The 16,265-nt window shown below is 38.0% G+C and overlaps 1 protein-coding gene across 1 annotated transcript in view; it reads left to right on the forward strand.

Annotated features, from left to right (window-relative positions):
- The first annotated feature begins 975 nt into the window (after positions 1–975).
- MARCHF11 (membrane associated ring-CH-type finger 11) overlaps positions 976–16,265 on the forward strand; it is a 31,009-nt gene continuing 15,719 nt past the window's right edge. Inside the window, exons 1-2 of the mRNA XM_085220429.1 lie at positions 976–1,414; positions 2,500–2,655. Coding sequence (XP_085076555.1) covers positions 1,145–1,414; positions 2,500–2,655 — 426 coding nt within the window. The 5' untranslated portion in view covers positions 976–1,144. The remainder of the gene's footprint in view (positions 1,415–2,499; positions 2,656–16,265) is intronic.

Raw genomic sequence — 16,265 nt, forward strand, 5'->3', positions numbered from 1 at the left:
CTTTTGCATCACCAAATCAGGATAAATCTATGTCAGTCACCTACTTAGCCACTACCTTGGGAACAAAAGAAATCCTAGGCTTGGGCTATCTCTCCCTGCCACCAAACAGAAGGGTCAGCATTGGCCTAGCTAGCACAGAGCCACCAGAACAAGGGATGAAGAGGTGTTTGGTGGGTATTCAGCCATATGGCCTCTGGCTGAGCAGTGTTCTATCTCTACACACCTCTTCTGTTTCCCAACAAAACATCTGCACCAAGAAAGCCACCCAAGCTCTGCTGGGGGAGGCAGCACCTCGTCTCACCTCGGCAAGTCCTCATCCCACTGGCACACAGAGCCACCAGTGCATTCTGTGAGGACAGGTGAGCTCATCGCTGCTTGGATCTAAATCTGGCTGTGCAGGAACATGTGGCTTCACAATTGTCTTCTGTGTTTTCTCCTTCCCCCGTGCAGGCAGTTGCTGTCATTTTTCACGAGATGAAATGTGCACTGGTGTTAGATTGGATGCTGAAATTCACACATATGTTCCCTAGCCAAAGTCTGAGGAACTTCTAGCTGGTGTGCTGTGTTGTTTTGTTCTTTTTTACTTTTTTTTTTTTTTTTTTTGGATGGTCTTGATGCTTTTAGCAGATTTAATTTTGAAAACGTGGTGATGTAATGCATTTTTTAAAGGAAAAAAAAAGAAGAGGAGAAAAAAAAAAAGTCAGCCACAGGAGACTCGGTGAGCCACTGCTCTGCCCCTGGGAACACCTGTTGAATGTTCGCCAGCTCCCCCAGCCTCCCTGCAGCACACCCCAACTCCCCCAGAGCGCCGGGTCCCCTCAGGGCCGAGGCGGGGCGGCCTCAGCCGTTCTCACAGACTCCCGCCCCACCGCCGCGGGGCTCCCGCCGGGTACCGGTCCCCGCTCGCGCTCGGCACCTCGCTCCGCCCCGCCCCGCCCCGCCGCCCTGGCGCACCGCAACGCACACACACACAGACACACGCGCGCACGCCGCCGGGGCGGCTCCGGACCCGGCCGCCGGGGCGCGGCGAAGGGAGGAAGGGAGGGAGGCGGCAGCGCCGGGTCACCTTCCCGGCCGCTCGCAGCCCGCAGGGCGGCCTCGCCGCGCTCCGCTCTCCCCGCCGCGGGTGAGCGCTGCCCCGGACATGAGCGGCGCCGCGGGGAGCGGCGTTCCGCACGCCGGGGAGCCGCAGCGGGAGCCCGGCGTCCCGCTGGAGCTGCCGGCCGTCGCGGGAGAGGCGAGAGGGGACCCCTCGGCGGAGGAGGAGAGCGGCGGCTCCGGCGGCGAGGCGGGGGCGGCGGCGGCCGACGACGAACCGGAGACCCGCTCGGTGTGTAGCAGCGAGAGCGGCAGCGGCAGCCACCCCGGCGGGGCCGGCCCCATCTGCAAGATCTGCTTCCAGGGCCCCGAGCAGGTGAGGCGGCACCCCGCGGAGCGAGCCCGGATCAGCACCGCGGACAGCGCCCGGCGCTTCTGCCCGGCCCCGCCGCCCGGTACCGCCCGCCGGCAGCGCTGCCCGTTGGGTCCGCCAGCACCGGCTGCTGAGCGGCGTGCGGTGCCGAGAGCTCGGGGCAGGGCGACGGGGAGAGCCGGCGGTTTGCCGTGATCAGCTTATGCGCCGCTTGTCCTCCGGTCATCACGTTCGCTGGCTCTCCCCTCAGAGACTTTTAGTATAGAAATTTCTCTGGTTCCTATTGTCCTTTAAAATTAGAGTGTTTGTTTGCAGATAACGCTAAAAAGGCATCCAGGTGTCTTCACAGTCATTACATTACAGCAGAGGGTCTGTAACTAGCAGTTTCTACCTGGTCTTTTAGTTTAGCTAAAAGAATCATTCTAAGGAAATAGGCAAACAGCCAATTTATAAAATGCTGAAATATATGAACTGTGAGGGAAGTGTTTAGTTAGATTACTTCTAGTCCTGTCTGACAGCTGGCTCTCTGATCAATATAAAACCCTGCTCAAGGAACACGGTTCCCTGTGATGACATCAGTTTATTTTCAGCAATGACTGGGGAAATATATCAAGCCGCTTTTGATACTGTGTCATAGAATCATAGAATCATTAAGGCTGGAAAGATCACTAAGATCATCTAGCCCAACTGTTAACCCATCACCACTGTGCCCACCAAGTCATGTATCTCAGTGCCATATCTACACATTTCTTGAACACCTAAGGAGACAGTGACTCCACCACCTCAGTGGGAGGTACTTATTTGAGATACGCTACTGTTGGCTGATGCACAGTAATCTTTTTTTTTTTCCCACACAGATACGCATACATGCATAGATAGTTACCTTGCTCTGTACTTCCAGAAGCTCTTACATCTTTTTAAGACAAGTTATCTGTTGAGGATTACCATGGCCAAGAATACATGCTTATTATTTCGTGTATTGAAATTGGAGCTAGTTCATAATTACAGATGTGTAAATGCTTTTGTATTGAATACACACATGCATCAAATATTTTTGTACAATTCATGCTTTTGTTTTGCCTTTTCAGGGTGAATTGTTAAATCCTTGCCGCTGCGATGGGTCAGTGCGATACACACATCAACTTTGCCTGTTGAAGTGGATTAGTGAAAGAGGGTCATGGACCTGTGAACTCTGCTGTTACAGATACCATGTTATAGCAATTAAAATGAAGAAGCCTTGCCAGGTAATTTTTGTTAGTTTTCAAAAATATACATTTCCAGTAATTTTTGAAAAACAAAATAGTACTTCTATTTCAAATTTTTTGAAAAATTTGGTGGGAGAGCCTATATGCTTCACCATTTAGCACCAGCACCCACTTCAGGTTAGGTTTTAAGAGCAGTTATATACGAAAACATGCGGTCGTTTGATTCTGGTATGTTGTAGCTTTTGTCTTGCCAGAGAATTGGTCCTGAGAGGTTGCTAAATCCTGTAATTAGATAAGTCACGTTGAGACAAGGCAGAAAAATTTGGACTTCCCTGCTTCTCTTTCTAAACTTTAAAAATATTTTTATATTTCGGTAAAGACTAAATCAGAAGTTAATTTCATTCATTCTTCTAGTTTGAGGTCCAAAAATGTAAAACGAGTTGACTTTTCAGTCCTAGCATAGTCCAGAATAGAAGAATGGTCTTTAAGATTTGTCCACCAACGGCTGATTCAGAAACTGAAATGTGCAATAATGTTTTTTCACAGATCACTTTTATCAGCAATACAACATGCAGCTGGAAGTTGAAATGTTATAGTGGTAGCATGTTCAGGGAGAAGGAAGGGGCAATTCAAAGCTTTAGGAGAATGGTTGGGAAGTCTTAACTCCACTTTGCATACCAGAATTCTTTAGAGACTTTAAATTCCACCCTAGAAATTGAATTTCATACATCTGAGGAACGTATTTAGTAAGCTACTTGTATCTTTTTTTAATTTTTTTTATTTTGATCTTATGAGCTCAGGGATTTTGAAGTTCCTGAGGGCCAAAGCACTTGGGTCATTTATGAGTTTGAGAGGACCTTTATAGAAAAGGTATGCTTGGATGGTAACAGGAGTTTTGTGTCAGTGATAAGCATCTGTGGATGTAGGATATCTGGAAAATTTGTGTACAGCTGTTCATACTTGGTACAAGTACTTTCAGAGCCACTTGTGACTTCAAGGCTTTCCTTAATGAACCCACAAAAGGAATTTTTTATAAGCTTTTCTGGATAGAACCTCTATAATGTAAAAAAAGTCGTGGATTTGTAAAAGCCTTCAGAAATTGAAGGTAGTAGATTTTGCTTCTACATCGACTTGTTAGTTTGGCAGCTCAGCATGGTATTCTGTTTGATCCTATTGGCTTTTTAAAATCTTTTGAAAATCTTTATTTCCTGTATATTCACAGCAATCTTATCCTTTTTCCTAGCAAGAGTTATATCGTTATAAACTGTTTGCAGTGATAGTCCCTTGAAACAGTACTTTAACGGTGAGGGCACGGAGCAGTTTCCTGCAAGCTGGCAACTGGTACAATTTGAGATCCCCAAAGGTAGCCTTAGTATCTGCAGATATAACATAACTTACAAGAGGCTCTGGAACAGAGGCAGAGGCCAAGTGAGACACCAGAGTATATATGAAATATTTTTGGACCTGTGCAAAACAGAAGGAGAGAGTTTCAGTGGATGACAGCAACATTTGGCCAAACTAAAAGAGAAGTAGAAACAACCTGAAGAGCAAAAAGATAATGTCATTCTTTTCATCAGTTATAGCTTATATAGATTTTTTTTTTTTTTTTAATTTTCGGAGCAGGGAACTAGATTCAGCTGTCTCTTTTAATAGCTTGTAAGAATACCTCACTTGTTCTTGATGCTGGTTTTTTTTTTTTTTTTAATAGCAATGACTTAATTTTTTCATTATTCTTGACAAGACAGGACACAAAAAGATTTCATGGAGCTGCATACTCAAATCACAATTCATGTTGCATTTCTAGGATCAGATTCCTGAAACTCAAAAGATTTTATAACTCTTCAGAGGGACATCTGTGTATTTTGTTAAGGGCAATCAATCTTAATATGTCCTCACCTCTCTTCCATACTATTGACTATGACATTTTTAATAGCTGCCCTTGTTTAAGCTTTTGGACAAGTTCTGGATCATTTGCTTAACTACACTAAAGTCCTTTTTAAGGTAACTTTTAGGTCAGGCTTTATAAAAATCTAAAGGTCAGAGATTAGACCATTTCAATATAGAAATAGTTTACAACATCTTCATTGAAGTAGTGAATGTAGTTAGAAGTTCTCAAGCAAGCATTACATTAGATACAATATTTGCATAGGATTTGTTCACTGTCTCTACAGCTGCCAGTATGCTTCAGTCCATGCCTCAGAATTGTCTCTACCAGTCTTTTATGGATTACATCTGTGAAAACTGATCTTTCAAAGAGACAAAAATGTTATCTACCAAAGTAACTTTTCCTCAACTAAACTGTCTATGCAGATTTACACCAGGTCCTCAGTTTTACTTTTATCTCAGTTATTTATGGAATGTCACAATGCTTACAAAGTTAATAAATGTTCTATGTTTTCATACAGAATATTGGAATATATGTGAATATCCCATTTAAAATCTAACATTTTCCATGGTTTCTGTTGCTTCATGGCAGGGAAGGTAATCCCTGAGGGATCTCTTTGGAGGCAGTACATTCAAGGAAAAGAATTTGCTGTGCTAAGTGACTATTTCCATAGATTTTTTTCAGCACCACTTTGTGTATTTCAGCGACTATTAGTTAATTCCATTTTAAGAAGCCAATAGTGGAAGCACACAGAATTTTCATACAGGACTAGGTCTTAAACAAACAAAAAATTAAATTAACCAATAGGCTAACAGTGGAAGATGAGCGCATAAACAAATTGGTGACATCTGATATGACATTTCACAGAGAAATGCAGTTTGATCCCTTTTTTCAGCATTCTTCTCAGCATCGTATCGAAGAAACATATTCAACCTTGGACTAATCCTTTAATGAATGCACATGTTCATGTTGCTGGACTTAATTCTTACAGCAGAGAGGAATTTGATCCAATAATAGGGCAGGTTATATTAAGAAATCAGTAGCAAAAAAATACCCAAAATTATAAGAGAAGATGGAACAAATAGTAGCTTAGGCAGGGAATTTTGGATGTTTTTTGAGATAAAAAGAAAGGAGAAACTTCAAGAGCCTGACTTGAAAATTTAATCACTTAGAATTACATTATAGATTAATGAGCGGAAAAAAAGCTCTAGCAGAAATAATGTGGATATTGGTTTGTTAGGCCTTATAATTTGTAAAGATTTCCTTCCTAAACAAAATATAAACATTGCTTTAGTTTTTAGAGCTGCATAATTACTAAGCTGTTATTAAATTTAGTTCACAAGGCTTGCAATTAAATGTGAATGTGTACTGCAGAACATTAATTCCCTTGTATGATTCAGAAATAATGTTTAAAAGTGGAACACAGTCACACAAAGATTGGGAAAATATGCTTTGGTGCTAAAAACATCACCTCCATAAAAGTTAGCAATAAATATATTTAGAGAATGGGATTCTTGTAGACCGTTACTGTAGTCTGTCATAAAGTTACAACTGTGTGAGATATTTAATATACTCTGCATTTGTGTTCATTAACGTTATGTTCTAGTACTTCAGATGAACTGGACTTGTTCCAAAATTGGTACAGCAAATTGGTTTGCTAATTTAAAAGCTAATTGCATGGCATTTCATCACCTTTTTTTTGAAAGCAGTATAACAATCAGTTATTTTAAAAAGTAAATTCTTAATTGTTAGGTCTGATTTTTGAATACAGACCAAAAAAAAATGAGGGTGGTAGTCACTGTTATTTAAGCAAGTATGTAATTACTTGAGGTGGAATACGACGTATGAGTTCCATGGTTCTTAGAGGCTTATACTGTGATTATTAATGTCTGAAATATTCAACATAAAAATTATGATGTTCAATAGTTTCAGTGAATCATAGGCTGAATTTTTCAAATTTTGTTGATGTGAATAGTCCTCACTTAATCTGAATTATCACAGTGGCATGAATTAGACGAAGGACTATGTAGCAGACTGAATGTAGGTATATGTGTGTGCTTTATATTAAAAAATGCAGAAATTATTAAGTTCTTTAGATATTTAAATTTTGAGGCCAGTGTATTAAATATAGTAAATGTGTAATAAAAGTTATCTCTAATGACTATGCTCAGCTGGATGAAAGCATATGTTTTTCCGTAAGCCATAACTAAGAAAGGGAAAGAGTGAAGGCTCAAATCTCCACTTGTGCTTTTTAAACTATACCACGTTCTGACAATAATCTAGTATTAGTGCTATTACATTGCCTGTAATGAAGATCCAAGAGGATATGTGGTGTTATTCGCTGTATCTTGGACTATTTACAAAGCAGTTCAATTAAGAGAAAAGGAAAAAATCTGTGTGGGTATATAAAACTTGTCAAATAAGCAGTAGTCTCCAAACACTAACCACTTCTAAATTTTGTTGTGTTTTTGGCATCTCAAATGGGATGACTCTTAAGATGACTCTTGAGAAGAAAAAAGGGTTTGCAGGCAATGTGAAAGCAACAAGGAAGGGACATTAGAAAAAAAAATACTTGGCTGAGATAGGTATTATGAACTGAACAGAGGTGAGACTCAGTGTCTGAGTAATCATTAGAAGGTAATTAATACATCAGAAAAAGCCTGAAAGTACTTCTTAACAATCAAATCTTTTTTTATTTGGAGTGATGGAGAAGAACCCGTGCAGGGGTGACAGAAGGGCAGTAATGTGGTCAAAGTAGAAGGCTTATAAAATTGTGTTTCAAGCAGTCTCATATTTGCTGAGAAAATTACATTTGTCAAGAGCTTAAAAGCTGTGTTACAGTAATTGAGACCTAAGATGAAAATGATGATGAGAAATTAATTTTTTAAATATAGATAGTTTTATATATGTAGTATAGAAAGCACCATAGAAACATTCTGAACAGGAAGATCCAAATAGATATTTAAAGATATTAACTGGGTTACAGAACAGATTCATGGGTTGGAGAAAGGCTGGAACATGAAAATCTTGAGATCCATATATACCACATATATTAGTTTTGAAAGGGGGGGGGCAATCTGAAACAGAAAAGATTGGTCATTCAGCTTAGACAAAGTAGTTGTATATCTCAAGCTCTTCGTTTGCCTAAGCACCTATTTTTAACCACTTCTAGAGAGAAGATACTAGAGTAGGTAAACCTTTTGACTTGATACAAGCTGAACAGTTCCAGTGACTTGTGGAAACTGCTGATCATCAGTATCAGTGATCTGAAAGTCATAATATAACAAAGAACAACATGTAAGCAAATGGACTAATTCTGTCACGGTAATATCAGTAATGATTTGGTAAGAATAAAGAAGAATTAATAACAAACACTGGATGTAGACCTAGGAGACAAGCTATTCTAAGCAATGAACGGCTGTTTGTTTACTGTGAACACCGAGCCATATTTGTAAGCCCAATGAAGAGAGATTATATTCATCTAAGAGGTCAGAGTGACAATCAGCATGGGAGCTGAAGCCACCAGGAAGGAACATGGGAAATTGTAAAAAGAACACTGAAAATGAAAGGAGAGGCTGAAACTGAATGTTTTTAAGAGAACAGACAATAGAAGTTTGGTGGAAGGGAAGGAAGTTGATTTTGTACTAGAGTTCTTTGAGAGAGCTGAAAGTGAAGAAGAAGGTAGATTTAGGTGAGAATTGTCAAAAATGGGAAATCATACATTTGAAAACTATAATTCAGCTCAGAAACTTGCATATTCCTAGTCTAGACAGGATTTTAGAGGTGTATGGTGAAAAAAATATGCTTACTTGATGGTTGGAATAGCTGAAGATTGAAGCGGTAATCCAAAGGGTGTAGTCAATATTTGGGATATTGCTAGAATGGTTGTAGTGTCACCAGCAAACTCTTGTGATCATCTTTCCTGATTCTCTATGTGCTCATACTTTGCTATATGGAACATTTGGTCAAATTTGGCATCTTAACTGATAGGACATCTGTCATTCTTGTCGGAACATCAGCTACGGCATGCAGGGAGATAGACAAGCCACTCTGGTGCTTATGTCTGTTTACTTAAGATAGAGGATTTGCAGTAAAAAATAGGTTATGCAAAGAATTTTTAATTGTAGCACAGAGAACAATTTTGTACTAATATGTAGATAATGATTTTAAACTTACCATTTCTAGCTCACTCGCGTTCTTGCCAGATCTGTCATTATTTTGAACTGTGCATTAAAATAATTGAATACATACGCAAAATAAGTAGAGCATTCAGGAAAAACAAAAACAAAAATGAAAACAACCCATCACCAACAACAGAATAGTATTAAGGTATGAGGATGTTCCCCTTCTATGTTATTCTTTTACTTTCTATTGCTCATAAGAAAAAACAATTGATTTCTTGTTGTATTCTTTGAATGCTTGCATAATGTGGAAAAGCAATTAACACTATGTAGACTGCAAATTGTGCTTGAAAATATAAAGCATTAATTGCAGATGTCAACCCGATCTAGTGATAATATACATATGTATATTTAAAGAATGTTGTTATCTCGGTGTATTATGTAGTGAGTTAACTACTTTAAGGGAAAATAGTGGATTCTTTCATAACTAAAATTTTCATGGGGGAAAATGGCTAGTGTTAGTCATGAAAGAATCTTGAATAAAAATCACTACTGTAATTATAAGCATAAATTACATATCTCACTTAGAAAAATACTTCCAAATTTTAAGGATAGCATGGATGGGAATCCAGTTAGCTACGTAAACATATCTACTGGCATTTTAAATACTTAGGGTATCTAGGTAAACACGGAAGACTTAAGATAAGGTGTAAGACTTGCTAGTCAACTCAAAGCAACTCAATTTCTTTGAGTTACTATTTTTTGACTTTTTTTCTTAATTATTCCTAACTGATTGGATATTTCCCAAAGATCTTGATATTCTAGCCTAACATCGATGAAATTTATTTAGCAGTGAGACGTATGTAAGCTTTCCAAATACAAGTTTCTTTCTTTTTTCTCAATTCCAAGATCCTGATCATTCATTTCTTTAATTCCCATCACCAGGGCTTAGTGAAAGAATGTTACAACCAATTACCTTTTTTTTTTTTTTTTTTTTTTTTCCAGCAGGCTTCTTCTAACTGTTAATAGATAAACTTGTTAATAAATGATAGTGTAGTGCTTTTGTGCTTCTTCTTTATGATTCCTTTGCTCATGCTTGCTTGGCAGCATAAGTAGCCTGGGCACCACACATTGTCAAAATCTCTTCCTTCTCAACCATTTATTCTGTGTCACCTGTGAAATGCTACTGTAGTTTTTACCACAACAGAAATTTATCAAGGAAATTTGGCTTTGTTGACTTCATTTTAAAACTTCCTTTTAATGTTTCTTGATTTTGATTTTTTGTCAGTTTCCAATGAAGTCTTCAAAGCTTTATGTAAATAATCAGTGGTTATGCTAACTGCTTTCTTATTCAATTGGTGAGATAGCTTTTTAGATTATTGAACTCACATTTTTTATGATTTTTTGTCCCACATGCAGATTCAAATCTAGTGTTTGGTATTCGGACTGGAGACTCTTGTTATTCGTGCAGAATGTACAGAAGACAGTCTGTCTCTTTTCATGCCAATAGTGCAACAGTGAAAGAACCATTTGACCTCAGTTCTTCTGAAGTACTTGTCTGAGTCAGAGCACTCCCTCTGCATTGTGAGTTTTTCCTGCATGACTCTTTTCCCATAGGGTTCTTTGCTTTTTGTTGTTTAATTTATTTCATCTTTCCTTTCTATTTTCATTTTTGTATTTCTTCTCCAAGTCACGTTTGTTTACATTTCAGTGAGGCCAGTGGAGAATGAGTCTTGGAGTTTTAGCCACACAGTTTTCTTTGCACTTCATAGTCTTTTTTTCCCCCTTTCTATATTTTTAGATATTTTTATGGCAGTAGGGCAGTATTAAACACTGCCATTTCTGTGAGTGTATTCCCAGCACTGGGATATACCATACTGATACCCACACAAACTAAATTATTGGAAGAAGGCCATATCCTAAGCTAAGATCTTTTTTTTCCTGGTCTTTTATGCCCAAACAACAAATAAAATTCCAAAAGTAATTCCTTAATAGTTTCAGACAGTCATGACCTTCACCATCAAGATAAAATGCTTGCTAGCTTTATGTGTATTTAGCAACTATGCTAACACTGGAAGGAGTCCTCCAAGCACGACAAAGATCTTGAAGAAGATAAATGGCATAACATTGGTATCCAGGAAACTGTATTCTGAGAAAATGGGAGTACACTTCCATACGCCTTCTCTTCTTTCATGCTAAGGAAGTTTCTTCTGCTCACTGGGGAAGAACGGTCAGGGAGAGCCTACTTCTTAATGGGACATTTTATATATCTCTAATGGCCATTATCTGAGCAGTCTGCAATTTACAATCTACTATACCTTGTGGTTACTTCCAGCACATTGTGTTCCTTTGTGGATGACAAGATTCAGCATCTCAATTTCAGGGCTGCTGTTTCATAGGAGGAGAGCAATCTGACATTCCTTCCTTTGCTTGAAGGAATCAGCATAACACAGTTGCTCACCGTATCTTGTCAGAATAACATTAATAGAATATAGGAGTCCTATGTATGCAGTCTTTTCCTACACTTGCAACACTGTTCTCCACAGAACCTCTTTTTTTCAGAGGCTTCAACAGTTATTTGAAACTCCAATCATTTAATATCACCTTCCAAAGAGGACACTTTGCTTGTATTGAAATATACAATGATGACTTTGAATCCTCATAATATTTAATAAAGAGTCTCTTTTTCTTCAAGCATCACTTACAGAGTATTGCATATCATCTCACTGCTTTCTAAAAATTTGCATTAAATAGTAATTTGATCAATTACTGATGCCATCTGATGTCTGTCAAACTTGAGGGGAAGGTCTTCATTCATTGTATGGCAAGGGAGCATCAAATGCTTAAGAATTTCAAAAGTCTATTCTTTCATTTCTTTAGCTTTGGTTAAAAGATACAGAAATATGTAGAATAGCTGATGATTCCTAGAAAACGTGTCTACTTCAGAGATTTTCCATTAGTAAGAGTTGATACAGTTACCAGGTACTTGAATGTGTTCAGAGATTTGTGGATTCACTGGAAGAGTTTATGGCTATGGGAGTTTCAAAAACTCATCTATCCACTGGCTATTATCTTCATACTTTTGTAGATCTTGCTGTTATGAATGCCATAAACCTAGCCATAGCAATTAGGACCTACAAGATCTAAGAACTTCAGCCTTCGAGCCCAGATTATTTCTAAATAGATGCAGTTACTTTCAGATGTCTTGGTATTTACAACACGACATAAGGGAATCTTTGTCTTTTTTTTGCAGAACTATCATGCATTAGCTCCTTGTGATAATCTTGAAAAGGTTCCTTTCTTCCTTGTTTGGGTTCAGAAGTACAGGCACCAATTCTGTTTACTTAAAACTCATCTAGCATTTCCATGGTCCTGTGTCTCTGAACTTGAATTAGCACATCTAAAGTGTGAATATTATGCCACATCTTTGTCTCAGTGTCACCCTCTCCTACTTTTTAATCTTCTCCTAACTTCATTCATGAATTGACCAGATTAACCACCAGATGAACCACAGTTGCCTCTGACATATGAATCCCGAGGGCTGCAAACCTTGGTTATGCGTTGAATTTGTCACTCTCTACTCCCCTCAGTAACTACACTGATTACCACCTTTCCAGGTTTATAACAGAAGTCAGAAAGATTCTTGGGATAGAAATCCCCTTTAGCAGAAGTTAAACTGTCTTTGTTCTTTCTGGTAATCAAAAGTCTAATAACATTTTCTTTCAGGGAGGAGGGTATTATAGAATATGTTTCATGATATGAAAAGGAAAATGACTTTAAAAAGTTAAATAATTTCAGTTACAAGCTTAAATTTGTCTGGTAATTTGTATTGCTCTAAAAGAGTAATTAATTTGCAACTCTCATGTTTATTTTCATGAATAAATCAAAACACTTTCTGAAAAAATATGTATGTGCTATGCTTGATCGTACTGCTTGGTCTGTCTGCAGCATTCAACATCTCTGGAGGCATTAAGAGTTCCCAAATGGCAGCTGCTTGGCTGCCTTCTGGAGAATTTTGCCACAGGACTCAGTTGGCATCTTAGCTGAGAGACTGAACTCCTTTCCTTCGGTGGGCCATGAGTAAGCATTCTAAAAGCTACTCCTCCATTAGAAGCTTGCCGAGGCTAGTTTTCATAGTCACAAAAAAACACAACAACCTTTATCTTGTGGTGTTAGGGTAGCTTAATCATTCCCAGCTCCCCTTCTAGAGAAATGTTTAATTTCTTTTCCCATGGCCTTTTCTCAGAATCCTTTATGTGCTAAGACCAGCATGGCAGAACTGGTCCTCTTCAGTAGAGCACAACAAAAGGTGTCTGGTGTCAGCGTTAGAATAGTGCCCATTTAGTGTAGTATGATTAGGTTGCAGTTGAACTTGATGATCTTTAAGGTCTTTTCCAACCTGAGCAATTCTGTAATTCTATTATTCTATTTTCCTCATTTTTTTTCATACAGACATTTGGGATATTAGGCCATAGCCAGCATTCTCTACTTCAGAACCGTATGATAGATAAGTTAGTAACAGTCAACCAAATCTGCATGACCAGGCAAACCTTTTTGAAGAAGAATATTAGCTTCTCCCCGTACTAGATGTCAGAGCCAGTTATCTCTTTCATCCTTTGAGCCATAAGATCTTATACTAACTGTTTCACAATGCATATGGTGTGTGTTTCTTTAGCTCTGTCATCATTTATCACTTTTAGGTGCTCTGCACTTTCTTAGTTTACAGTCGTGATGCTCCTGAGAGACTAGTGAGTTTTGTTCTTATGAAAGCAGCAGTAATTGAAAGGGATCTATATAGTTATTGATACACTTGTTGTTTTGTTTACTCTGAATTTTTCATTTAGATTTTATGGTTTTCTATGGCTGTCACCTATGCCATAAAATAAATTCAGTGAAGTTTCTGACCAGGGCAATGCTAGATTTCCATCTGGCATGCTTTCTTCATCAGTGTTTGAAAGTATGAGTTGCTTACAAACTTAGATATCAAGGGACTTTCGAAGATCTGCTTACTCGTTTCTATCTGTTCCAGAGAGGTGAACAAGAGCATTCTATGTAGAAAATTTTTTGAAGTGTCTCAGGACATTTCAAATTTTACAAGTTGTCTCAGGACTTCCTATAGGATCACTGGAGTATTTTTCAAAGAGCAACCTGAACAAACGTCATCAAGTCCTATTGTTAATATTGTTAAGGACTCACGTAATACTGCTGATTTTAAGGTAGAGCAGCTGATGTGAAAAGGCCACCAACACCTCTGTCATATGTGATTATTGAATTTAAAGAAGGGACTGCTGTCTAGAGAGACAACCAAAATACATTCCGACACATACTTGAAAAATAATTTGCAGTCGTTCTAGCTAACTAACTAAACAGAAAGTTCTTTGATACAGGTGCCTTCCTTGTGTACAGCTTGTACGTACCCTTCTTTCTCTTAGGTGTGCCTTGATTTGAGAGAAAACAAGGGTATTTTTATGTCTGTATTTATTTATACTGGAAGGGATGTACATAGATTATGTATGAGTCATATAACCACCGTTAGACCAAGAGCAATTTATAGTTTAAAGGCTACCAAGCACAGCAGTATGAATTGGATATAACAGTTTTTATTATTATAACCATTGCTTCTTGTAGTGTTATGAATGTTGATGCACAGTAAGCAAGAAAGCTGTGTATTTCCAGTGGCCAGCCTGAGCTATTAGAAAAAAAAACTGATTGCTAATTCAAACAATAGTACCTATCAGCTTGTAGCCATGATTATGTAGTATACCTGAAAAAACTTACTAAGACAATTGATGTTTAAGATATTAATGCTTATTAAATTAGAATTAATAGTAATAACTATTGCTGTTAGAAATCGTAAAATGCATGCATCATACTAACAGGTATAATCATTGATGTATTGTGCATCTTTTTATATCATGTTTTAATTATACATTATATATAATATCTAAAACAGAAAAATTCATTTATGATTCTTTTTATTTGGCCAAATTTTCAAGCAGTATGCTGCTTACTATATAATTTGCATAGTCTGAAATCATCTAATTATGACTATTGTCTTCAAGTGAAGATTTATTGCAAGTGTAATTGATTACACAGTCAATCTAATTGATTTGTCAATCTAGTATATTAATCTCTAATTGAATTTTAAAGCAGGTTTTGCCAGATTTTGTGCAGGGTAGAACCTAGGATTGCCTTCTCTGTGATTACATAGTGGTTGATATTACACTGCCATATTTATTGTCCTACTTTTTAATCATTACCCAAGATATATACATCTTGCTTAGGGATTAGGAGAGCAACAACCTTAACACTAAACTAAGCATGCTTCTTTTACCTTGCCTTCAAAATCTGAAGTGCCCTTACCAGATACCTCAAAGAAGCACTTAGTCTTCCCTTAAAGATTTTCCTAGGGTCACATGAAAATTTTGATACAATTCTATGAATTACTCTTGGTTATGATTGAAAGGCCAAACGGCCTGAGGCCAGTACTTACAGTCAGATGTTTTCTTGTGAGGTACTCTCCACTACTGAAACACGTCGTTGCCATAGAACAAAAGGCAGAAGACTGGATAGTGAATGTCCTTCAAATTCTGTACTAACAGATGCTAAAGAGCTGGTTTGTGCCAAAATTATTGAAAAGGGCCCAATTCTCAGCTGTGTATGTAGCTTCTGTAGGATGTAAAAGAATCCAGTGACAACAGATGAAGATGTATTACTTGATATCTTGTCTTATGGACTTGGACAGACAAGATGAAGATGGTGGAAAGCAGTAAAACACTGCGTACTTGAAACGCAATGATACTTAACAAGTTCTTGATCATGCTTATCCAGTCAAAATTGTTTGTACACCTACATTTTTTTTTCCCTCTATCATTTAACCATCATTGTTGGTACCAGTGTTGGGCCTAGATTGGAAAAATATATTAATACTTTGCATTTTAACTCTTAAGGTAATTAAATGATATAGAAAATTCCTTGCAGTCATTTTCCAGTAAACTCAAAACTCTGAACTCTAGAATTCCCTAGAATTCTCTACAATTCCCCAGAATTGTAAAGCATTTCTTCCACCTTCACATCATTTTCATTCTTCATTTTTAGGAAAGACCGTGGCCTCTGTCAGCATTCAGACCAGCTGAGGTAGACCAGTGTCAGAAATATGTTTTCATGCTTTGTGTAGTAATAAAATCACATCCTACTCAACCTTATAGAGGTTATATGAGTACAGGAATCAATTAAGTTTGCTTTCTCTTTGGTTCAGCAAACTTCAGTGTGTCTGGTATATATGAACTGGAAGTGTTCCAATTCATATGCAAATGACTTTGAAAAGTCATTGCATATTCTGAATAATGTGTCAATATCAGTCATTAAAATAGCATCTTCAAGGTGGAAGTTTAAAATCTTGCTTTAACTCAGTTGAAGAACTCAGGGTTTGAATGAAGGCCTTTCAGAAGGGAATGCATCAACCATTAGGACGTAGAATATTTTCAGGTTAAACCCTTTATCTTTCATCTTGTACGAGTTGTAAAAAATGTTTAATTATTCATATTGTCAAAAAGACAGAAATAGGAGCTACCTGTTTTGGAAAGTCCAGTTAGATGGACTGGACTGGAGTTTCAGTAAATGAACTGGAATTAATAGTTGAA

Source organism: Meleagris gallopavo, chromosome 3 (genome assembly GCF_905368555.1).
Source record: "Meleagris gallopavo chromosome 3, MGAL_WU_HG_1.1, whole genome shotgun sequence".
Taxonomy (NCBI): Eukaryota; Metazoa; Chordata; class Aves; order Galliformes; family Phasianidae; genus Meleagris; species Meleagris gallopavo.